Source organism: Sceloporus undulatus, chromosome 4 (genome assembly GCF_019175285.1).
Source record: "Sceloporus undulatus isolate JIND9_A2432 ecotype Alabama chromosome 4, SceUnd_v1.1, whole genome shotgun sequence".
NCBI classification, from domain to species: domain Eukaryota; kingdom Metazoa; phylum Chordata; class Lepidosauria; order Squamata; family Phrynosomatidae; genus Sceloporus; species Sceloporus undulatus.
In genome coordinates, this window is record NC_056525.1 from 60,953,612 (window position 1) to 60,978,997 (window position 25,386).

General features: G+C 43.0%; 1 protein-coding gene across 1 annotated transcript in view; it reads right to left on the reverse strand.

Annotated features, from left to right (window-relative positions):
* Positions 1-25,386, reverse strand: part of SOX13 (SRY-box transcription factor 13) — an 82,749-nt gene that overhangs the window by 30,027 nt on the left and 27,336 nt on the right. The window contains exon 2 of the mRNA XM_042465754.1: positions 244-439. Within this exon, the coding sequence (XP_042321688.1) occupies positions 244-438 (195 nt within the window). The 5' untranslated portion in view covers position 439. The remainder of the gene's footprint in view (positions 1-243; positions 440-25,386) is intronic.

Below are 25,386 nucleotides of genomic sequence, written 5' to 3' on the forward strand. Positions count from 1 at the left end.
CATTTGTTATTATTGTATTTTTAAAATCAGTTGGAAGTATGTCTAGAGCTTCTTCTCTGCCTCAGACAGTAAAAAGGACTTGTACTGACTACAAGTGAGATTATAATTCTTTGTTCCCTGGGGGGGGGGGTCTGTCACTAGGGACCCTCTGAATACCAAACACACACACACACACACACAAATAAAGAAAGGAAAGCTTTGACTCAGGGCAAGCAAGAAGGAACCCAAAAGCTTTTGCCCCACCTGTGAGAGTGTTTGGGAGTCAGTAACTTCACTCAGTGACAACGGTGATTTCTGTAGTTTGTCAGAGCCAAGTGTTGTGCTAGTTGAAGACTCGTAGCAGTGCTCGCTCTTCTCTTCTGTCTTAATGGCACAGTTCACCATGTTCCCAGATCCATTGAGATCCAGCTGAGGAGAGGCAGGGCTCCTCATGGACATCCTATGGGGAGAATAAGAGACAGAAAGATTACCATGAAAAAAAGAAAAGAAAGATGAACCAGTCACTCATTCACTTTAGAAATATATCTGCTTTCCAGAACATGGTGTCCATGTTAAAAAAAAAAAACTGCATGGATAATGAGATTGCTTCTTTCTCATTGAAATATTGAGAATGACATTTCCACCGTTTAATCAAATGCCCCCCTCCCCAAAGGCTATGTATGTATTGAAGCATACTCACAAGCATGAATATAGTGAACTGCTCTTTTTTGAGCTCCAATTTGCCACCAAAAAAGTATATACAGAATACAGAAAACAGTGCATAACAGAACAGCCCACCATATCATATACTAAAATATCATCTGCTCAAGGTCCCTAAAAAATTAAGCAACAAGAATTTTAAACATAAAAGTACATATTTTGTCCTAAAACATAAACAGATTAGAGTAAAACAAACCCTAGATGTCAAAGTAAAAAGATGCACTTTATATTTTCCCCATCCTGAGAGCTAAAAGAGACATATGATATAAAAGTCCTACTGAACTGAACCTACTTGGTAACAGCAATGTACCAGGTAATATATATGTGGATGACAAGAATTTGTGGGTGAACTTTGGTGAAAGAGAATGTGTTTAAGAGTGTCTGTGTATGCATGTAGAGAGATCTCTACATGTAAAGAAGTTGGCAGCATGAAACAACAAGAACACACACACGTAAACTTCAGACTACTTCCTCAGATGCATTTGGTGGAGTGGAAACCAAGGACAGACATACTCTGTGTGTGTGTGTGAGAGAGAGAGAGAGGGAGAGGGAGAGGGAGAGGGAGAGAGAATTCAAATTCAAAATCCTTTGTGTATGGAAATGAAGTGCAAGTCCAGTTTTAACAATGGTCATTTGTGAATAGGGTTGCCATAATTCCCTACCTCAAAACCGGGACATTGTAGGAAAATGTAGAACATTCCAAAAAATGGAGGACACATACAATTAGACGCCAAACACATTAATAAATTAAAAAACATCCGCCATCCCGAAAATGCAGCAAGGGAGGTGGAGGCGGCAGCAGATGGCCCACCACCCACCCCAAGCCCCCTTACCTTATCTTCTGGGGCCTCTGCCAAAGCCCTGAGCAGAACGCTGCTTCCAAATCCCTCCCCAGGGCTGAAGGATGCCTCGGCCCATGCCCGGAGTGTGGCGCCTTCTCCTAGGCCTCCCCGCAGCTGGAGTAGGCCCAGGCGCTAAGCGCAGCACCTCCTCCTAGGCCTCCCCATGGCTGGAGGAGGCCCAGGCATGGCGCCTTCTCCTAGGCCTCCCCACGGCTGGAGGAGGCCCAGGCCCAGGGCAGGGCATCGCCTCCTCCAGTCCCGGGGAGGCCTAGTTGACCATGCTGGTCAGGGCTGCAGGAGGCGGTGCTGGCTGAGCTAGGCCTCTCCAGCCAGGGCTGGAGGAGGCTGAGCCTCCACATGGAGTGCCGCCTCCGCCAGTCCCAGGGAGGCCCAGCTGGCCATGCTGGTCAGGGCTGCAGGAGGTGGTGATGTGCTTGTGGCCGGCTAGGGTGGCACTGCCTCCTCTGGTCCCAGGGTGGGAGGACCATCCTGGAAGGAGGAGGAGCTGAGCCAGGAGGAGGCTTTCTGCCTTGCTCCAGGCGCATTTTCTACAGTGGACTGGAGATTTACAAAATGTGGCCTGGAGCAAGGCTGAAATCTGGGACTGGAGAGTCAAAAATGGCCGTCCGGGACGGGATCTTTTTTGGCCCTCCAATCTGGGATTGTCCCACCCAAACCCGGGATATGGCAACCCTATTTGTGAACAAAGGCATTCGGAACTAGTTTTTGTGTATGGAAATGAAGTGGCAAGAGCAGTTTGGCTTTGGAAACTAGCCTGTAGGTTGGGAGAATAGATGGCTGTAGGACACCCTCCTGAGGATGGGGTCAGATAGTGTTGAAATGTGTGTAGTGAGCCAGGCAGCCATTATCTTTGCTCAATCCATTGCTAAGGGACTGTAGTTTATAGATGAACTCCAATTCTGATGTTTCTCTTTCCAATCTGTCTGTGTAGTTCTTTTGTTCAAGGACTACTGTTCTGAAGTCTGAGGTGAGATGCCCAGGAAGACTGAAATGTTCAGCCACTGGTTTTTTGTGTATTCCCATTCCTAATGTCTGATTCATGTCCATTTATCCTCTGGCGCAGGGACTGGCCTGTTTGCCCAATGCAGAGTGCTGATGGGCATTGATGACATAGTATGGCATAAATCACACTGGAGGATGAGCATGTGAAGGTCCCCTTGATATTGTGAATGATGCCATTAGGTCTTGTGATCACATTACTGGATAAATGTGCAGGCAGAGTTGACATCTTGATTTGTGGCATGGCTTAGTACCTGTGTCACTATCTGTGTCATGTGTCTTCCTTTGGGTGAGTACCTCTTTGAGGTTTAGAGGCTATCTGTAGGTGACTAAAGGTCTGCCCCAAAGAGCCCTTGAAAGAATTGCATTATTGTCCAGAATAGGTTGTAGTTCATTGATGATGTGCCTGAGAGGTCCCAGTTGAGAGCTGTATGTGATCACAAGTGAAGTTCTGTCATTTTCCCTCTTCAATCTGTTCTGTAACAGATCAGTCCTGGGTATAAGTCTTGCCTTCTTTATTTGTGTTTGTTTGTTGGTTTGTTTGTTTCATTTCATATGGTGGGTACTGTAGTTTGTGGAATGCTTGTTCTAATTCCTTGAGTTTGGCATCCCTGTCCTGTGGCTCTGATCAGACGTGACTGTATCAGAGGGCTTTGCTGTAGACTATATAACTGGTGGTGTGATCCAGGAGAAGAAAGGAAACCAAGAAGCAAAATGTCTTGAGTTAACCCTGGGACCCAAGGTGACCAGATGTCCTAACCACAAAGGAGGACAAGATACCACAAAATGTGGGACATTCAAGAAGAAATTAGGGTATGACCAAATAAAAACTAACAACACTAACTGAAATATAAATTCATGCTTTTTAGTCATGCTTAAAAAGGAGGATATTTTGGAATTCCTCCTGGACAAAAGGCTGATATGTAGGATATGTCCTGGGAAAGGAGTACATCTGATCACCCTGACCCAGGGTGGGCTACTAGCTTGGCTGAAAAGAAGGGAGGAGATTGGAAGGTCAGGTGACTTAATGGGGGGGGAAGGAGATGGCGGTTGACATAGCTAAGTGGTCTATTAGAATTAACTAGGGGTTTGAACTTGGGCTAATCCTCCTATTAATTCAGAGAAATTAATTTTAAAGAAATGTATTTGGAATTGATTTGAAGAAATTAACCGCATTGCTTTCCATGTAATGGGCATCCTTAGGATTAAGTTCAAGAGACTGGTTCAAAGGGGTTTGATTTATGGTTGAGATACTCCTTTTGGTTTATATTCATGGGATACAGAAATAAGTTGTTTGTCTCTAAACCTCACTGGTTGCTTTATCTGAAACTACTATTTTATTGCACAATATGTGAATGTGTATAGGGGAATCAATTATCTTATTTGGTATTTGGGACTCGAAACCAATCCAGTGTTTCGTGGCAAGCTCCATGGTCTTTTGGCCACCCACACCTTAACAAAAACCACTTCATCAATAGCCACATCCTACAGCAGCCATTTTGCTATTGATAACTTCCCATGGCAGCCATTTTGTGGTGATGCCCATAGCAGTTTGTCAAATTTCTAAATGTGCATGCAGGCTCAAGAAGGATGGGGATTTCTGCTCAAGAATATAATATTTATGCAGTCTGTCCGCAACACAAAAACATGTGCAAACTTGGCCAGAATTAGGTATAACAGAAAATTCCTGGATCAGCTACTGGAAGCAACAGAGTGAAAGATACATGTATGCTTTCTTTGTTCATGACAGCATAGATACACCATATATTATTTTTCTTGCATAGAAGTGATATCAACATATAGACTATATAATGAACAAACTGACCCTCAGAAGCATGTTGTGTTGAATCTCTCACCTCTCCCAGAACCAAAATTAACACAGCAACCACACATCACTCCCGGGCTACACCAAGACAAAACAAGAGCAAAATTGTAACAGGTTGAGGGCAAAAGCAGCCATTGCAACTGGCCAAGTGCCACCATCACTGCCACTAGGAGCTCTGGAAAAGCGCAGGGCAGTAATTACATAACAAACAAAGCCTGTCTCAAGCTGTGAATTAATCAAACTGCTGAAAATAAAACCTTCCTCTCAGGAACTTCAGACAAAAGAAATGAAAACAACAGGGCTGGCTGGGTAATGAAAAGCCAGCACACTGAATAGGGGACAAAAGGAAGTGGAACAATAGGGTGTTGGACAAAAGCAATAAAGTAAAGGGAAGTGTGACAGCTGAACAATGGGGCACTGTGCATGCCAGAGTTTCTGATCTTAGCAGGGCTTTTTTATCTTAGTTCCCTGCCCTTCTCTGAACAAATCATTGTGCTTTTCAGGCTATTGGGTTTCCTTTGCCACTTGCCTTTTGGCTCCTACAGCCATTCTACTCTCAGAAACCTGTATGTTTCCATTTTCATCCCTGGTACAGTCCTATCCATGCTGCAACCCACCAGAGACTAAATAGATTTATCTTCTGGAGACAAAAGCCATCCATGTGTTGGGGAGGAGCACTGATAAGTGACAGGAACTCAGCCCCCACCCCAATAACAGATGCCAACTGCATTATGTAGTCTTTGACTCTCACATTAGATGGCAACAATGCAGATCTCGCTGCCATTGGCATGACATTGCCAAAGAAAAAATTCTTTGGTCTCTATTTGCCCTAGTTGTTCTACATTGTGCTTAAGGCTGTGACGTCTGCGCATCATGTTGGGCAATTGTAAATTCCTTTTCAGGGCAAAAGACAAACACTTTCAGGTTGAGAAGCAAGTATGTGTGTTTGTATTTGTGTGTGCATGCACACATGCATGACAGGGAGGAAAGGAGGAAGGGTTGATTCACTGCATCTAAATCCACAAGAATTGTATGTATACCTCTTAAACCTAAATACAAAAAAAGTTAGATTAGTAGGATTAGCACACATGACAAAATTGGCTAAATAACAGCTACCACTAATACATGATGAGTTGAACCCAGATTAGTTGTGTGCAACTAGGCTCCTGCAAACAGACTGTCCCCCAGTTCCTCTCCCTATACCAGCCTCTCCCAATATCAGCCTGAAAATTCTTCACAGAGCATTGTGGAACCCTGCTGAATAGGGATAGTGCTATGCTTTGGGGAGCAGAGAAATGAACAGAGGCAAGTCCTGAAAACTGGGTGGAAACACCTTTGGAGAAAACAGAAGGTGCTGCTCCATCACCAGAAAAGAAGTGAGTTTCAGTTGACACTCTTCTTTGTACATTACCAAGTAGGGACAATATATTGTCTTGGCCTCAGGCAGCAAAATGTCTCAGATAAGTCCTGCTGCCAAGGCCTTTGGGATTTTAACTGGAAGTGTCCTGTTTGAGATTAGGACCTTGTCTAGTAAAATATCCAATCTATACAAACTCAGGAGTCAAAGTCCTATTCAGATGCAGAAGCAAACACGTGGGCACATGAGCACTATACCTGGCAGGCAATATGAAATTTTTCAATCAACTTATCCCAGTATAAAGATATAACAGCCTGGACTGTTATGTTCTGCCTGCTATGCTTTGGGGAGCCAGAAAGGGGTAATTAGGGTTGCCAGATATCAGAGCCTGCTCTCTTAAGTCACCAGTTTTCAGAGGAGGATTCAAATCTCCAGTTTTGGTGGGCTCAACTATAAACAAGAAGAAAGGGCTGTGTGTAGTGCTCTAGCTTAGCTAGGAGAGAAGCAGCTTGCTATAGTTTCAAAGGCTTGATTTCACAGAATCATAGAACTGGAAGAGACCTCAAGGGCCATCCAGTCCAACCCCCTACCATGCAGGAAGACACAATCAAAGCACCTCCAACAGGTGGCCATCTAGACTCTGTTTAAAAACAAAAGGAGGTGACTCCACCACCCTCCAAGGGAGCATGTTCCACTATCAAACAGCTTTTACTGTCAGGAAGTTCTTGCTAATGTTGAGGTGGAATCATCTTCCCTGTAGTTTGAATCCATTGCTCTGGGTCCTGTTCTCTGGAGCTGCAGAAAACCAAGTTGCTCCATCTTCAAGATGACGTCCCTTCAGATATTTAAACAGTGCTATCATATCACCTTTTAACCTTCTCTTCTCCAGCCTAAACATATCCAGCTCCCTAAGATGCTCCTCATAAGGTATAGTTTCCAGACCCTTCACCATTTTGGTCTCTTTCCTCTAAAAATGCTCCAACTTGTCAACATATTTTTTGAATTGTGGTGCACAGAACTGGACCCAGTATTCCAGGTGAGGCTTGGCCAAAGGAGAATAGAGTAGTACTATTACTTTCTTTGATCTAGACACTATACTTCTGTTGAGGCAGCCTAGAATTGCATTGGCTTTTTAGTTACAGCATCACACTGTGAACTCATGTTCAACTTGTGGTCTACTACGACTCCTTGATCTCTTTCACATGTACTGTTGACAAGTCAGGAGTCCCCTATCCTATATCTGTGCATTTCAGTTTTACTGCCTAAGTATAGTACCTAACATTTCTCCTTGTTGAAATTCATTTTGTTAGTATTGGCTCAGCTTTCTAATCTATTAAGTTCATTTTGAATTTTGATCCTGTCCTCTGGAGTATAAATTACCCCTCCTAATTTGGTGTCATCTGCAAATTTCATAAGCATGCCCTCTATTCCTTCATTCAAGTCACTGATAAAAATATTTAATAGCACTGGTCCCAGTGACTTAACTCCAGGATGAAGAGCAGACATTGGTGAGCACCCTTTCGATTTGGCCAGTCAACCAATTACAAATCCACCTAACAGTAGTCAGTGGTGTCTCCACACTTGGTGTCACCAATTATGGGGGAGGGGGGCTTCCAGGGCAGAGCAGGGCTTCACAGGGGTGCGGCCTCCAGGGGTGGTGTGCACTCCCTCCCCCCATGCCACCCTGTTCTTTTCCTGATGAGGACAAAATGGCATGAGGGGAAACGCACGTGCGGTGGTGTGTGCATGAGGAGTGCATGGGAATGGTGCATGCAGATGGGGACCATGAAGGGGGTGCATGGGGGGAGGACTCAAACCTCTTCTGGTGTGTGATGTAGTGCAGGCCACACCACCGCACCCCCCCTAATGACTTTACCGATCTAGTATTGTCTAGCCTGCCTTTTACTAGATTTTTTGCAAGAATATCACAGGGGGACTTGTGAAAAGCCTTACTGAAATCAAGATAAGATACATTGACAGCATTACCTTCATCTACCAAGTTGGTAATTTTATTTAGTCTGGCATGACATGTTTTTGAGAATCCCATCTTGCCTTTTTGTGATCATGGCATTCCTTTCTAAATGCTTACAGTCTGTTTACTGAGCTGCTCTAGAATCTTGCTTGCTATTGATGTCAGACTAATTTGGCGGTGATTGTTTGAGCCCTTGTTTTTTTCCTTTTAAAAGATGGGAACATTTGCCCTCCTCCAGTCTGCTGAGACTTTTCCTGTTCTCCAGGAATTCTCAAAGATTATTGCCAGTGGCCCTGAAAATTACTTCTACCAGTTCTTCTAATACCCTTGGATATAGTTCATCTGGCCCTGGAAACTTCAGTTCATTTAGATTAACCAGGTATTCTTGTACTACCTCTTTACTTATTCTTATGTGTTGCTGTGACTTGCAAAGACTGTCCAGGGGGATCTAGTTCTTTACTTACTTAGCTTCTTCCTTACCACTCTCCACTCTGCTCTGCATCCACCTTCTGGCTAGAAGCAAATTGGGTAGATTAAAGGCTCCTTATCTCATATCTCTAAATGATCAGGAATACCCCGCTCATTTCATCTTCAGAACAGACTCTTTATCTAGAGTCTTGAGCAGATGGGCTGTAAAAATGCAGGAAGGCCACTCTGGCGCTGATCATGCAGGAGTCACAGCAACTACTCACGTCTGTCTCCAATATGGACTGCCGCCATGGTTTTAAACTGAGCCAACAAAAGGAATAGATTTTGTCCACTCCTTTTTGACCTGGTTCTTTTGCCCTGGAGCTACATCCAGGCGGCTTCTGGTTGTATGTGTCATCTAAGCACCACACCCACAATGCAGACCAACAGCAGCCCTTTTTGGCCCATCTGTTTCAGGCACAGGATACCTATCTTAATTTCCAAACAGGAAAATATGTGTGGATTGGGATGTTTGAATGACATGCTGTGAGCAACTGTGGTTGGTACTTAATGCATAATGCTCAATGACATCACTAGGGACTGTCACTAGGTCTCAGTTTTGTTGCAGAAACCTCAAGGCCTGAGATAATCCTGAAGTGGCAGTTCTGGGCATAGTGTTTTGAATATTGGGCTGGGACTTCAGGACAAGCCACCATGGGCATGCTGTAGTCTCTCAGTCTTAAAGAAAAGCTCTGACAAACTTTCTCTGAGTAAAACTTGCCAAGAAAACCCTGTGACAGATATACCATAAGTCAAAGTTAACTTGAAGGAATGTAACTATGATGCTTTACAGACCGCCCAAAAAGAGTGGTCTGCCGGTGCCGCTGGTTGCTGTGTCCGGGAACCACAGTGGACAAACTGTGCGATTCCCGGACGCAACAAAAAAGAAGCTGCAAAATGCAGCTTCTTTTTGCGCTGCGGAAATGGCAGCACAAGTTGCCAATGGCACACTCGCGCTGTCATTTCCACCGCGCGATGTGCAGACGCTAGGCGTCAGCAACGTCAAGATGGTGGTGCCCGTGTAGAATGGGCACTGCCATTTTGTACGCCCTCAGCGTGTACTAGGATTAGGGGCGTCCGGAAAGGACGCCTCTTTCTAACCCTAGTATGTGCCGAGCACGTACTAGCCACCCGTCTGTAACGGGTCAATGCTTCAGATAGCAGTTTCTTCAGTTTAGGCCTCAGGAACTGACCTCAAAGACTTTGGACTAGAGAATATGTACCCTATGTCTGGATTTATTATTTATATTTATTTCATTTCTACCCTGTCTTACTCTTGACATAAGACCCAAGGCAGCTTACAATGGGGCCAGAACAACTGGGAGATTTCAATCAGACTACATGCATTCTTAACCTGGTAATAATATGGGTGTAGGTTCTTAATCTTAGGTCTGAGTTTATTCAGCAAGACATTGAGAATAGGAGTACAGCCAGCCTTTCACATCTGCAGCTTTGACTTTTAAAAATTTCATTATTCACAAATTTCATTAATATGTTCTCTCTAGGAATCTCTAGGTTCTCCAGTGCGACTGTACTGAAAGCTGTCCATGGAGTCATGCTGGAGGACCTATAGATTCATACAGAAAACACTTATCTAGGCATTTGTAGGTCCTCCAGCACAATTTTATGGTCAATTTCTGCCAGATGTTGACCACAGAGTTGCACTGGAGAATATAGAGATTCCCAGAGAGGTATTTTCTCGGGTAAAAAAAATTACTGTTTTTTATTTGTCATTTTCCCACTTTCATGGGAGTCCTGCACCCCTTAATATATATGGGGGTCCCGCATCCTCGCTGCGCGGTGCCAAATAGACGGCGCGCATAACGATGATGTCACTGCTGTGCAGCCTCCAGATGGAGCCACGCAGCAACGACGTGCTTGTGCCATCAGCTCTTTGCAGCAGCGTAAAAAAGAGTTGCTTTTTAGTGGTCTTTTTTTCACGCAACCACACTGCGCAATTTGGTTGCTGCGGCGTGACTACATGAAAAAGAGAGGCGGCTGCTGGCCGCCTCTTTCTGGCAGTCTGTACCCTGCCATAGTGAGGAGGATGTGGCCAAGATAGCTCAGGCTGCTGTTCAGATGACAACTGTTGGTGGTCACTTTCAAAGACTTTGGTTTCCCCTGTTATGTTCTTTATCTTTAAATTGGGGTTAGTCTGGAGAGACCTTCAGACAGAAGACACCTTCTGTCTTCTGTAAAGTAGGGAATACCTTAGTGTTTAAACTGCAATACTTGTATTCTGAAAAGAAAATGCTGGTGTGGTGCCTCTATCTGAAAGATGTTCCCCATCCAAAGTGGAACCATGAATATGTATGTGCACGTGTGTATGCATGCACATGCATATACACACTCTTATCACAGCTGCCATTTATCTCATTTTTTTTAGCCCAGATGCATCAATATTAGTTGTTTCAGTGTGTTTATATAGATGGGCAAATTCTCCATTACGAAGGTCACATAAACTAGGATTCCTGGACCTGTCTCTGGCTACATTTGCAAATGTACCAGGCCTGTCTCTTTCTATTGCTTGCAAGGTACAGGCCTCAAAACCAAAGCTGGGCTTTAGGAGTTACCCCCCCCCCTTATTTTGGATGCAAGGGACGTTGGCAGGGAAACAGCCCACGCTGCAGTAAATCCTGCGTGGAGGGCCTGAGGCCACTGTTCTCAAGTTATCACACAATTCATTTTACAGAAGAACTCAAAGAATCCGCATAAGGTCAGAGCAAGAGAAATGTAAAAAGGATCTTCAGGGCACCCTGTCCTGCAAAGATACAATGAGCAGAGATGAAAATGAACTGAGCATAAAGAAACACATGCTTTTGTTCCAGTCCTTATTACTTCAGAAACCCTGTTGAATGCATAACCCCATTATGCCGAGGGGGAAAGAAAGCCATATTCTTGTTGCAGGTCTCGCTCACTCACTCACTAGTATGTAGCCATGTAAGAGGGTTGTATTGTCGTCCAGACAATGGGGGAATCAAGAACAATCAGTTGGTGGTGAGCTGAAAATGTATTCATTTTAAAAGAGCGCACAAAGGGAAAGTTCTAATCCTCCGGCGGGTCAGATTCCTATTGTACTTAACCTTTTGGTACCACTGGAAGTTTACTCTCAAAATGGGTCCGTTACTTTAATAGGTGTCTGTTTGAAAAGGGAGTCATTGTATTTTTATTACATGGTTTGCTGAACAAAAAGATGTGTTCAGTTATACTTGCTACATGGCTTGCTCTAGTGATGGGCCCATTCCTCATTCTAATAGTCTCAGGTAGTTACCTCAAGGGGAGCTCGCTGAACAGCAAACAATGGGAACAGGAACAATTGGCCTGGTATATGGAAACAGTCTTCCTGTAACAGGGCTTTTCTTTTTATGTTTCCTTTTCTTCCACTGTGTGGGAAGGCTAAGCAAAGCTTGAAGTCTTATTTTCTAGTTTATCGCATCGCGTTCCGAGAACGTTATTGGAACCCGATAGGAACGGAACACTTTTAAGTTTACCGCACGTTTCTTTCCCCATCGGGTTCCCATCGCGTTCTACATACCCCTCAAAGCGTTCCAAATGTGTTCCTCGGAGGGAACGGATAAGAATGTGATCCAAGCTTGTTGAAACGTTTTTAAAACGGTCCAAGAAATGTCAGAGCGGTAATCTAATCCGTTCTTACTTCCGTTCCCATGTTCTGCCTTGTTGTGATTGGCTGAAAGGACTTCCCTCCCTGCATTCTGTTTCCCAAGCTCTAGCCTGGCTATGGATGGGGCTTCTCGACTGCAGAGTCCTCCAAAGCCTGGCTGGCACTTGAGAGAGGCTGTCCCCCCAGCTCTAGCCTGGCCCTGGACAAGGTTTAAAAATGTAGGACCTTCTTTTTAAAATTTCCTGGCCAGGAATTTTTTTTAAAAGTGCTACATTTTAAAACATTGTCCTACATTTTCCCAGTTTTGAGGTCCCCATGTATATGTATAACATTTATATATATATGTGTGTGTGTGTGTGTGTGTCTAAAAGTATACATACAATATATATACAATATACATATTTTAAATATGTAATATATACAAAAAATATATTATATATAATATAAATATATTACACACAATATATACACACACACACACACATATATATATATTGCGGACTATATGTGTGTATACATGTGTGTGTGTGTGTGTGTGTGTCTATATGTATCTTGTATATAAAAAGATTAAAGGTCACCCTATTCAGTTCCGGGTGAAAAGGAACAGTAGAGTGATTACATCATCATTACAAGGTCCTCCGAAATAAATACGCATGCGCGAATATTGAAACGTTCTCATACTTATCACGCTTCCTATAAGGACAAATGCGGTAAAATGTGTTCCCGTAACGTTCTCGGAACGCTTTACATTTTCTAATGCGATAATATCCGTTCCCATAACGTTACATCTTGAAACGTTTTGGGAACAGAATAGAAACGTTTCAGGCACTGATGCGATAATCTTCAATGTATAAGACAAAGGGAGAAAATATAGTTGAGACCGTGAAATCCAGCAAGATTAAAAGAGAAACTGGCATTTATGTGGATAAGAAAGCAACTTAACCAGTACAATAATTAAGACTACAAAACAAGTTTTGAAATATTATTAAATCGTTATTTTACATTTATATAGCACATGTGCAAATCCCCCCCCCACATTCTTTGTAATAAGCAATCTTTTTTGCAGTCCGTTCTCTACAGTGATCTCTTATTATTGTCATTTCAATTTCACAGAATAGACAATGCTACTTAAGATTCAGTGACTTATTGAATATATGAAGGTTCTTTTTTCTATCATATTGTTGGTCCATGTAGCCCATGGTTGGGGAACCATTGACTCTCCAGAAGTTCTGGATGTTCCACACTCCTGTCACTATTGGCCATGCCAGCTGGGCCTGACAGGAACTGTAGCTAAAAATATCTAGAGGGCCAAAGGTTCCTCACCAATACAGTATGCTTTAACTGGCCACAGCTTTCACACCAAACCTCAAGATGGGGGTCTCTACTAGCTCTGCAACTTGAAAACCTCTGAACTGGACATTTGAACCTGGGGCTTTCTTCACAGACTTATTGTGCACTGTCCCAAAAACATTTAATTACTTTATTAAAATATAAGTATGCCACCCTATATCGTGGAATCCACCACAGCATACATTATAATCAGTTTAACCAATTTAAATCAATTTCAAACAGCAAAACCTAATTTTAAGCAGAGTGAAAGCTATTAAACAATTCAAAAATTAAAACAGACCAGATTTAATTTTTAAATAATCAGGGGGCCCTGGTGATACAGTGGTTAAAGGCCTGTACTGCAAGCCACAAGGTTGTGAATTCGATCCCAGGCAGGGCTCCAAGGTCTACTCAGCCTTCTGTAGCCTGCTAAAATGAGTAACCAGCTCATTGGGGGCAATTAGCTTACATGCTGTAAACTGCTTAGGAAGTCCTTAGTTCACTGATAAGTGGTATAGAAATGTACTTGCTATTGCTATTGCTATTGCTAAACCAGTTTAAAATCATGCATATGTGAAGATTTCGGGAAAAATAATCTGGATCCCAAAGGCTTTATTAAAAAGCTATGTTTTCACTTGACTGCAAAATAATACCAGTGTTGGCATCAATCAGGCCTTGAAGTATGTCACAACCAGACAGAATACAGCCTGGTTAAAAGGAGGTTTAAATTCAGGCGTCCCATCTCTGACTCTAGTACCATATTAATTGAATAATGATGGCTTTGGAAAGAAAAGTACAGTACAGTAGAGTCTTGATTATCCGACGTAAACTAGCGGTCCCATAGGTCGGATAGTCGAAAAAGTCGGATAATCCGGAGGGTCATAGGAAAAGCCTAACAATCACTATAAAAAGCCTTGAATCACTATGAAAATACAAATTGTAAAAAAACCTCTGAACAACAACATTTTCATGTACAGTACTATAAAGTACGTACCTATACAGTATAAACAGTTCAGTCCACTGACACTGAAAAAGTCACTGATCTTTTTCTGCTTTCCTGGGGATTGACGTCTCTTTGCAGCCAAATCTCGCCATCTTTGCAGCATCATAATGTCCATCCCCGTAGCCTCCTCTTGTTGCTCGATGTACTTCATTGCAGTTTCTAGAGCCCTAACCCCATCGCCATGCAAGATTGTGACAGGTTGAACAGATGATGCTTGCTCATCAATTTCTATTTCGTCACCATCACCAACACCACTATTTACAAGAGCAACAATTTCTTCATCAGTGATTTCATATTGATCGTCTTCTTTCAGCCAGCTGTCAACCTCATGAGAAGACACATCCTCACAACCTGGGATACGGTGTACTAAGGGTAGAATGCTTTCTTTGGTGGGTTACAGACCGCCAAAAAGCGGCGGCCTGTACCCGCCCCTTTCCCTGGTGTATAGGGGCCTCAGTGGCTAGAACGGCAGCCGCTGAGGCCCCGATCCGCCACTTTCCGGGCCGCAGGGAAGCGGCAAAAGGCTGCTTCCCCGCAGCCTGGAAAGGGGTACACCCCGCGGCGGCAGGGAGGAGGAGAAAGGGACCACTTGGCCCCTTTCTCCTCTGCGTTGCTGGTGCAGCTGTCTGAAGGCTGCGCTCAGCGACGCAAACCAGGAAGGAGCTCCGAAACGGAGCTCCTTCCTGCTCCGCGCAAAGGGTGCATTAAGCGCCCTCGCGCAGAACGATGGCGTCACATCCGCGCCGCCTCATTTGGAGGTGGCACATTCGTGACGCCATCATGGTGGCGGCCGTGTGGAACAGCCGCCACCATTTTGTGCGCGCGGAGCGTGTACTAGGGTTAAGGGGTGCGGAAGCACCGCCCCTTCCTAACCCTAGTACACGCTCGTCGCGTACTAATATGACGGTGTGTAACCCGCCTTTGTCTTCATCTGTGCTTCCCATAATTTCATCATCATCTTCTTCATTCTCGCATAGAAACTTATTCCAAGATTTGACAATTGTCTGATCCTTAACATCACCCCAAGCCCTTGCAACCCAATAAGCAACATCCTTTATATTGATGTGTTTCAGTCTTTCAATCATGTCTTGCCCTTCCTCAGATTCTTCTATCAGTGTTGACAGCAACTTCCTGCAATAGTTCCTTTTTAGCGTTTCTAAAATGCCCTGATCCACCGGTTGGCATATGGCAGTGACATTAGGTGGGAGAAACATAGCCTTAACGTTCCCATCTTGAAGCTCCTCTGCATCAGGGTGCGTCGGGGCATTGTCTAGCAACAAAACTGCTTTTCTGGGACGGTCATTGTTTCTCAAAAATTTCTCCGTGGAAGGAACGAATTCTTTAAAAAACCGTTCTTTGAAAATTTCTCTGCTCATCCATGCACTTTTTTGACTGTAGTACTTCACAGGAAGAGCGGTCTTTGAGATGCTTTTAAAAGCTCTTGGATTTTTGGACTTCCCAATCAGTACAAGGTCCATTTTGAGGGTTGCAGATGCATTGCTGCATGCTAAAATTGTCAGCCTTTCGTTACTACACTTGTAGCCTGGGGCTGCTGCTTCAGTTCTGGATGCAAGGCTCTTACTGGGTTACAGTTTGTAATTGAGGCTGGTCTCATCACAATTAAATATCTGATCGTCCGTTAGGCTTTCAGTTTCAACAAGGTCTACAATTTTTTTCTTGAATGCCTCCATTTCTTGAAAATCAGATGATAGTTTCTCTCCACAGACACATAACTGACGGACTCCGTAACATCTCTTCCACCTGTCAAGCCAACCAACACTGGCCGTAAAACCTGGGTCCCCTTCATCAAATTCCTTTCGAAAATGCAATGCCTTTTGCTGCAAAATAGGTCCTGAAATAGGCACACCTTTGTCTCTGAACTGCAGAAACCAAACATACAAGGCTTCACTGACCTTTTCATAGCCACACTTTTTCATGGTTTTCCTCTCTTTCACGGCCTCATCAGTTAATCTGGAGGAACACCATTTCTCTATCTCCACTCGGTTCCTTCTCCAGTCTCCTACAGTTACCCTTCCAACGCCATAGTCATCTGCTACCTTCTGCAATGTCTCTCCATTGTCCAGTCTCTTGATTGCCTCAAGTTTCTGCTCCATTGATATAACAACCTTCTTCCTTTTTGTTGGAATGCTTGGGGATGTGCTGGAAGTTGCCATGCTCTGGGCCTAGTGGTTGCTCTGGGCCTGGTGTTGCTCTGGGCCTTGTGGCTGCTCTGGGCCTAGTGGTTGCTGGGCCTGGTGTTTTGCCTGGGCCTTGTGGTTCTCTGGCACGTGCTCCGGCCCTGCTCTCGGGCCGTTGTGCGGCTCTGGCCTAGGGGTTGCTCTGGGCCTGGTGTTGCAGTGGGCCTGGTGTTGCTCTGGGCCTAGTGTCGCTCTGGGCCTTGTGGCTGCTCTGGGCCTAGTGTTGCTCTGGGCCTTGTGGCTGCTCTGGGCCTAGTGTTGCTCTGGGCCTAGTGTCGCTCTGGGCCTTGTGGTTGCTCTGGGCCTAGTGTCGCTCTGGGCCTTGTGGCTGCTCTGGGCCTAGTGTTGCTCTGGGCCTGGTGTTGCAGTGGGCCTGGTGTTGCTCTGGGCCTTGTGGCTGCTCTGGGCCTAGTGTTGCTCTGGGCCTGGTGTTGCAGTGGGCCTGGTGTTGCTCTGGGCCTAGTAGCGGTGGGGCTGCTACTGCTTGCAGGCTGGTGGTGGCGGCGGCGCTCAGGGCGGTCGGGACCTGCGGCCTGGTGGGAGTGGTGCTCGGGGTCGCTGCTGCCTCCGCACCTGAAGCCTGGTGGGGGTGGCGCTTGGAGCCGCAGCCACCTCTGTGACTGTGGCCTGGTGGGGGTGGCGCTCGGGGTCGCTGCGGCCTGGTGCTCCGCGTCTGCCACCTCACGTGGGGCCTGGTGCTCGGGGCATGGTCAAGGCTCAAAGCCACGCCTACTGACCAGTCCGACGTCGGATAAACCGGAACGTCGGATGAACGAAGGTCGGATTAACGAGACTCTACTGTATTTCCATATTAGAAAAAAAAACTATGAGCAATTCCATATAATATATCAGTCCACTTAGAGAAGCATTGATTAAAGCCACATTTGATGGCCATATTGTTAATTTTACACTGGTACCCCGGGATACGAATGCGCCGCGTTACGAAATTTCCGGGTTACGAAAAAAATCCATTAAAAAAAACTGTTCCGGGTTACGAAGGTTATTTCGGGTTACGAAAAAATTTTTGGTGCTTTTCGGCGCTATTTCACACGAAATCGCGGCTTTCGCTATTAGCGCCTATGGGGCTTCGGCTTGCGAATGCTTTTCGGGTTACGAATGGCGCCGCGGAACGAATTAATTTCGTAACCCGGGGGAGCCCTGTACTTGTATTTGGGACTGTGTGTTTAAAATTATCAGAGACTAAATCATTCTGATTGGAAAGTGAGTTATTTCTGAAAATAATATATTGGCCACTTGTTCAATCAGGATGTTAGAGTGAATCAGGATATTACAGACTTTACCACTTGACAATAGCCCTATACAGAGAGATGAGCCCATGCTTTCCTGAAAGGATAATGCGTCACTGACCTAAACTTGGGTTCCCAGGTCAGGACTGTCCAAGACCCTGAGATTTCAGGGTCAAAGCCCTTTTGATCCTATGGATGACCCCTTTGATGCCACAGGGTTTGGGCCCTGGTGAGGTTACAAAGGTGATGTTACAAGGAGGAGTCCATGGTGATGTCATTAAGCACAATAAATGAAGAATCAACCAGAGTTATGCAGCTTATACAATTGTTGCCAATACAGTTTATCAGACTAAGTTATGTGCCTTGGTATGTAGACAAGATCTTGATCACTTCACATCAGGACAACCTGAAGGTAAACTGGATTTTCCTGTTAGTGTAGATGTGCCCCAAGTCTAAGTAATGAGGAAATATACGCACAGACATTTTTCAAGGTGAGACCTTTACCCCAAGAATTTCCTCCTCACCCTGAGAATAGATGAGGGTCCAGAATCTGAGATCTGGGAACTCTAACATAAATCTAACACATTGCATCTTCACCTCAAAGAACCTTGTTCTCAGAGGTGGATATACACATCTGTTTGAAAGAATCACGGAAAAAATCAGAGCTGGGTCAATTCAAGTCTAAGCCCCAAAACTGAAATCTTGTGAAGGCGCCAGGCTCTCTCAACAGTGCCTGTGAAACTTTTTTCTCCCTCCATTGTTATTTTTTTTGTGTGGCATACATCCTGCTATTCTCCCTCTCTGCATTGCCACCCTTCCTGGTTAAAATTGAAGTCTACCTCTTTGACTTGCTCCAGTGCCAGCAGCAATATATATAGAGAGAGAGCCACCCTGGGACTGGCACCATTGAAAAATTTAAAAACCTGATGTCAGACAATGTTACTTTCTTGAGCAGGGTAAGATCTTCAGATAATTTAAATTGGATCCACATACTGAGTTTCTGTGTGAAAGAGATAGAATGGCTGTAGCTGTGTACATTTTGATCCAGAAGGACTGACAGGTCTAATAGCTTCAGGTGGGCAACCAATGAGGTCAGATAAAATTCTCCCAATCAGCAATTACTTTGCTCTTTTAGAGGATGATATTTTGAAGGAATAATTTCTAAAATAACCCCCCCCCCCCCCATTATTATGTAGACCATAATGGTTTTATGTATTTCAGATACAGTACTCAGAAATGCTATTAAGAAACAAATACATATGTGTATTTGTATTTAATACTACAGAAATATAGTGTATTCTATATTGAGAAAAATGACACAATCACATAGATATCAGTGATGTGCGAATCTTGCTACCATCTGGCAAGGAACTAGTTTTGGAGATGGGGAGAAATGTTCCCTTTTGTGGCATTTTTGCTAGAGGCCCTGTCTGTCAACCAATAGGAGGCACTAAACTCATGTCCTAATTGTAGGCTCCTAAAGATGAGAAAAGAGGGCCTGACACCTATTGGTAATCCCAATTTGAGTAGACCGCTTGGATCAATGGTTGAATAGTGAACTAACACTTATAAAACCTCATTGAGTCAATGAGTCTACTCTAGTCATATTACCAACAGGAGTCAGGGAGAATACTGGACTAGGGCTGAATCCACACTGCAGAAATAATCCATGGCTCAATGCTATGGAATCCTGGGAACTGCAGTTTTGTGAGACATTTAGCCCTCTCTCTCAGAGAGCTCAGGTGCCACAACAGACTTCAATTCCCAGAATTCCATAGCATTGAGCGAAGGTAGTTAATCTATGAAAAAGAAAATACTGTTCTCTTAACAAGGGTTTATACAGATAGTATCTAAAGAGCCTAAGATAGTAGACAGTATTTAAAATAAACATAATAAATGCAAATTGTTAAATGCTCATAGCAAAATACCATACCAAGTAAATGGTAGATGAAAGCATTTTATTTATTAAATTTATTTACATTCTGAAAGCTCTCTTATGTTTTTTATTCCTGGAGATATAGAGAATTCCTAATTCAAGGCACATTTTACTCATTATAGGAGTGGAAGCAATTTAAGAATAAATGTCTTAAAGAACCAAGAAAGGATTTTTTTAAGAATTAGAATCAAAAGAAAGCATCCAAACATTTTAAATGGCACTCAAACAAAATTTGTATTTGCAGACTGAGGTAGGTTACAAACTGCCGTTTTGCAGCAGTCTCCCGGCGCTGCTGTTTGTTCCGCGAGGGAGCCACAGCAGCCAAACCGCGCAGCTCCCGCACGGAGCAAAAAAGAAGCTCCAAAATGGAGCTTCTTCCTGTGGCGCAGTTATGAAGCCACGAGGTGCCAATGGCGCCCTCGTGACGTCATAAGTGCCGCACGACATGCGGACACACAGCGTCTGCTATGTCAATATGGCGGCGGCCATGTGGAACAGCCACTGCCATATTCTCCGTATTGACTATGTATTAGGGTTAGGGGGGTGCGGAAGCACCGCCCCTTCCTAACCCTAATACGTAGTCAATACGTATTTTATGGCGGTTCGTAACCTGCCTGAGTCAGTATTAAGATGTTTGATATGAAGGAGAAAGATGAATCAGATAATTTGAAGAGAAACACAATTCATATAGGGTGACAGTTTACGGTAACTAATAAATTGAACTTTGTGTATGTATTTCTGGATTTAGGGGTTGCATATATTCTGTAAAAATAAAAGCTGAAATTCTTTGAGCTGAACACATAATGGTAGTAGATTTGCCTATGTTTACCATTTTACTATTGAAGTACATTGTATGAGAAGTTTTCTTTCAACTGTTGGGAAATTTTGGTCAATTCCTAAAGCAGCAACAAGACCTCTCACCTGGCCTTGTTTGTAGCAGAATGTGATCATGAATTCTTAAAATCTTCGTTGATTACTAGTCCATTTTTGAGAACTAAATTGCTGGTGCTTATATGTTTAAGGGCATACATGCCTTGGGAGTAGAGTCTCTGAAGGAGCAATACTTCAGCAAACTGTTGTGGAGTTTATTTTCAGGGCCTTAAGGAACAGAAACTTTTTAAAATATAAAAATAAAGCTGGGCAGCTTGCTATGCAATTCTATAACTAATTCCATATTTTACAGTTGTGGAACTGCAAAAACACTTCTGGTATGATCTAATTGCAATTGAAATTATTTCAAGCAATACAGATTCATAAATATACACTGAAGGAAATGAACCCTGAACTTGGGAAACTGGCAACATTTGCTCAAAACCAAATCACTCGTTGCAGTAATCGCCACCCTCTCCTTCCTTTTTGTTGAAATTGCCATTGGTACTTGCTCAGTGATAGGGGTTGTTCTGTATTGCCCTCATGGCCATTGGCACCAAAGAACAAAATCAAACTGTATATTCCTGCATGCTGACAATACCAGCCATGCTCATGAACTTTCCTTACAGGTTACGTTCTAGGTTCTTTCTCTGTTACTAGTGCCTTGCTGCTACATTGTGGGGCAGTCAATAAGCATATATACAGAGAAACAAGATAGGAAACAGAATGAGGCAAACTATGGACTAGAGATAGGCTGGATCACATAAGCATATCCATCACTTGATAATGCAAAATGGGGAATTTTCAGCAGAATGTGTGAACTGAGTCAACTGCAAAGCATTGTGATATGACAGCAAAGGTCTATCTGTGGTGTTTGATCTGTGATGGCTCATTCACACATGCAAATCACCACCAGCTGCTGCAGTCATCAAGAGATCAATGTGCAAGAAGGAAGAAGTCCTGGCAGCTCCAAAACAATCAAGAGAAAGTTTGGTTTCCAAGTGGAAAAATTATCATAAAACGTTCATGTTATTCACAAAGCACTAATGTTGTAATTTATCATTCCTTAATAGGAGTGACTCCTGTTCAGAGTTCCAGTCACTTGGACATGTCCTCTGCTCCACATAACCTGTAAGAAATTCAAGCAGGAGACTCGCTTCCCTCATTTTCCAGTTTTCTTTCCCAGGTTATATTCAACATAGTGTAGCTACTGTGCAACCTTTATAATCACTGGGCTATGGGGGCTCAAGGCTTCTTAAAGGGCCAGAATTACTGACGTGTCAGTTGTTGAGAGAAAGGAAGGAAGGATGGATGTATGGACAGTATGACTGGTATTTTTGCAAACTGTACTTCTCAGGTATACCTGAGCATATCACACTCTTAATTTGACTCCTGCCTCACCACCCTTCACCACCTGGGTTAAATATAAAGAGTAGTATTTTTTTGGATTGTGAGAGCCAGCCTGGTGTAGTGATCTGAGTGTTGGACTATGACTATCTCCATTATGTCACATAACATAAGCAGAAAAGCAAAAAAATAAACAGTTTTGATTTGAATCAATTCCCCCATTAACTTTTTTTTTAAAAAAATCTGTTCTCATCCCGCTCCCACCTGACAAGTTCCAAGGTATCAAGGCCATGTTTCACTTTATCAGAGGAGGTGAGTTGACTTTAAAATTCCAATTTTACTTGGAAATTTGATCAGAGCACATTTCAAACTGAGCCACAATAGTAGCCATCCAAGCTTGTCAAGGTTTGAGTGGTTAAAGTTCTCTATAGTTCTGAAGTCCCATGCTACCTTATGCTTCATTCTTTTGCCATTTATGAACCTCTCCCTTGTCCCTTTTAATCCACCTGTGCAACATGAAAAGGGAAGTCAAGCTTTTTATGATATCTAGATTGTTTTAGATGGAAACCACCTTTACAGTATATTACTGGATGTATAGACCTTACTAAAAACCAAGGCATAAGCTAAGTATCTAGTAGAAAACCAGCCAGATCTACAACATCGAATACAGTGAGCCCTTGGTATCAATAGGGTTTGGTTCCAGGACTCTCTGTGGATACCAAAATCAGTGGATGCTCAGTTTCCATTATATACAATGGTGTAGTAAAACAGTGTCCCTTATATAAAATTGTAAAATCAAGTTTGCTTTTTGGAACTTTTTAAAAATTATTTTCAAGCTGAGGAGGATTGAATCTGTGGATAAAGAAGCTATGAATACTGAGGGCCAAGTGTACATCCATTAAATATCAGTCAGCCATAATCTTCTCTAGCATACTCCATTTCATTTCTTCCCCACCTGGTTTTCTATTCCCCTTACCTTCCAGGAAGCTAACATATTGTGGCCTCTAAGTACACAGAAAAGAGGAAGATCGCATTCCAGATGGATAGACTCAATAAAGGAAGCCACCATCCTGAGTCTACAAGGCCTGACTAGCGCTGTTTTTGATAGGATGACTTAGAGGTCTCTAATTCATAAGCCAAAGTCAACTTGATGGCATTTAATAACAAATAAACTTGTTTGAGCTGTTTTGGCAGAGCTGATTTACAGAAAGAGATAGGCATGAAAAAATAACATATAGGATGCACATTCAACACTAAAATTTGGAAAAGTCACTTTTTTTGACAGAGCTAGCCCTGGTTAGTACTTGGATGGAAAACTTCCATTGAATGCCAAGTGTTGTAGGCTATATTTTATAGAAAGAACTGCCAAAACCAGCTTTTGAGTATTCCTTGCCTAAGAAAACCCTATGAAACTTGTGGGGTTGCCATAAGTCAACAGACGACTTGAAGGCATATAAACATAACACATTACTTTTTCAGAGTACAGCTCTTAGATTCCTGCCGCCAGCATGCATAGCCATTGGCCATGCTGGCTGGGCAATTCTGGGAGTTGTAATAAAAAAGTGACTTTTCTTAATTCTAGTGTTGAGTGTGCATCCCATGTTATTTATTCATGCCTATCTCTTTCTGCAAATTTTGGTGTTTATGTAAATGTGTTCATATGTGAATGGTGCCATTTTGGTTACATAAGCAACAGCCCTCAGCTCTGTCTGTATGGCCATTTGTTCGTAGACTAGCATTGATTAAAATCAGAATAACTCTCTGATTAAGAACAGAAATCACTCACAAATGTCAACTATCATTGTGTGGAAACTGCTAATGTGCAGAGCTTATAACTTGTACTGTATAGCTGTTTAGATTTATTTTATTTTATTTTCTTGGCAAAAGTCATGAAACAAAACAGGAAAAATCAACTTCCCCATGACCCTAATATAACTGTGAATAGTATGAGTCATCCCCATTTATAGAAACACAGAGATGTGAATGTACATACCTTCACATGCATAGTAACTTCTTTAAAAAAAAATATATTAACCAATATATTTTTGAGAGGAAAACAAAGAGGAGGTGGACTGATGACTTACGGTAAGTAGTTGGTAATAACAATAATAATAATAATAATGTTTATTTATATACCGCTTTTCCAAATTAGATCAAAGCGGTGTACAACAGCAAGTACAATACAAAATCAAAATAAAACATAACAGGCCTCTCTCCCCCTCAAGATGGTGATCGGAAGGAGGGCTTTTTCTTCTTTCAGGCGTATTTTAATTTGTGGTATGATATTTTAGAAGAGCCAGCATGGTATAGTGATTTGAGTCGTAGACTGAGACTGCATCCACACTGCAGAAACAGTCCAGTTTGGCACCACTTTAACTACCATAGCTCAATGCTATGAAATTCTAGAAATTGTAGTTTAGGGAGACATTTAGCCTTCTCTGTCAGAGAGCTCTGGTGCCACAATAAACTTCAATTCCGATAATTACACAGAATTGAGCCATGACAGCTAAAGTGGTGTCAAATTGAATTATTTGTGCAGTGTGGATGCAGCCTACGACTTCATGAGAGCATGGTTCAAATACCTACTGAGCCATGGTGATACACTGGAAGATCCTGGACAAGTCACACATTCTCAGCCTTTGAGACAGGCAGCGGCAAACTCCTCTGAATAAATATTGTCTGGGGAATTGCATGATGTCTCTATAAGGTGGGAGTAACTGGAAGGCATATAACAACAAATTATATTTTTAAATGAATGTTAGTATATTTTAAATTTTACAACAGTGATTTTTATTTTGAGTAGGACAGTCATGTTAGTCTATTGCAAAAAAACTAACAAAGAGTCTTGTAGCCCTTTAAAAACTAATAATTTTCATTATAAATTGTATAACACGGATGCTTTCCTTTATGTTTAGAGCATAATATACCTACCCTGGAGGTATATTATGTAACATTTGTATTTATTTGTTTTTATGCTGGCTATGTGCCGTAATAATAAATCAATCAAACAATTGTATAATACAATAGGAGGAGGAGGAGTTGTTTTATTATTATTATTATTATTATGGACTTGAGAAGTCTTGAAGATGCTATAAGATTATTTGTATCAATTTTTATGAGTGTTGAACCAATATAATAAACTATTTGGAGTCAGAAGTCCTTGGTGATCCACTATAGATTACCCATAATCTACCAGGGCACCCTAATCTGCATTTTGACCACCCTTATTTTGTAAGAAGCCAGCATAACTTGTAACCTACCAGTATCTTAACCAACCTTGATGTGTATGCTCTCCTGGGAGCATTTATAACTGGTAGATCACACATTATTTGGTGGAGCACAAATTATAAAGGCCAGCTATTGTTGGCCCATTCCTCATGGGCAGAAAGTATGCGCTCTGCGCGTGCTAGGGTTAGAAATGGGCGTCCTTTCTGGACGTCCCTAACCCTAGTACGTGCAGAGCACGTACAAAATGGCAGCGCCCGTTCTATATGGGCGCCACCATCTTGACATTGCGGATGCCTAGCGTCTGCACATTGCGCGGCGCTAATGATGTTGCAAGTGTGCCATTGGCACCTTGCGGCGTCATTAGCGTGCCGCAAGAAGAAGTGCCATTTTGGGGCTTCTTTTTGCTCCGCCAGGGAGCCGCGC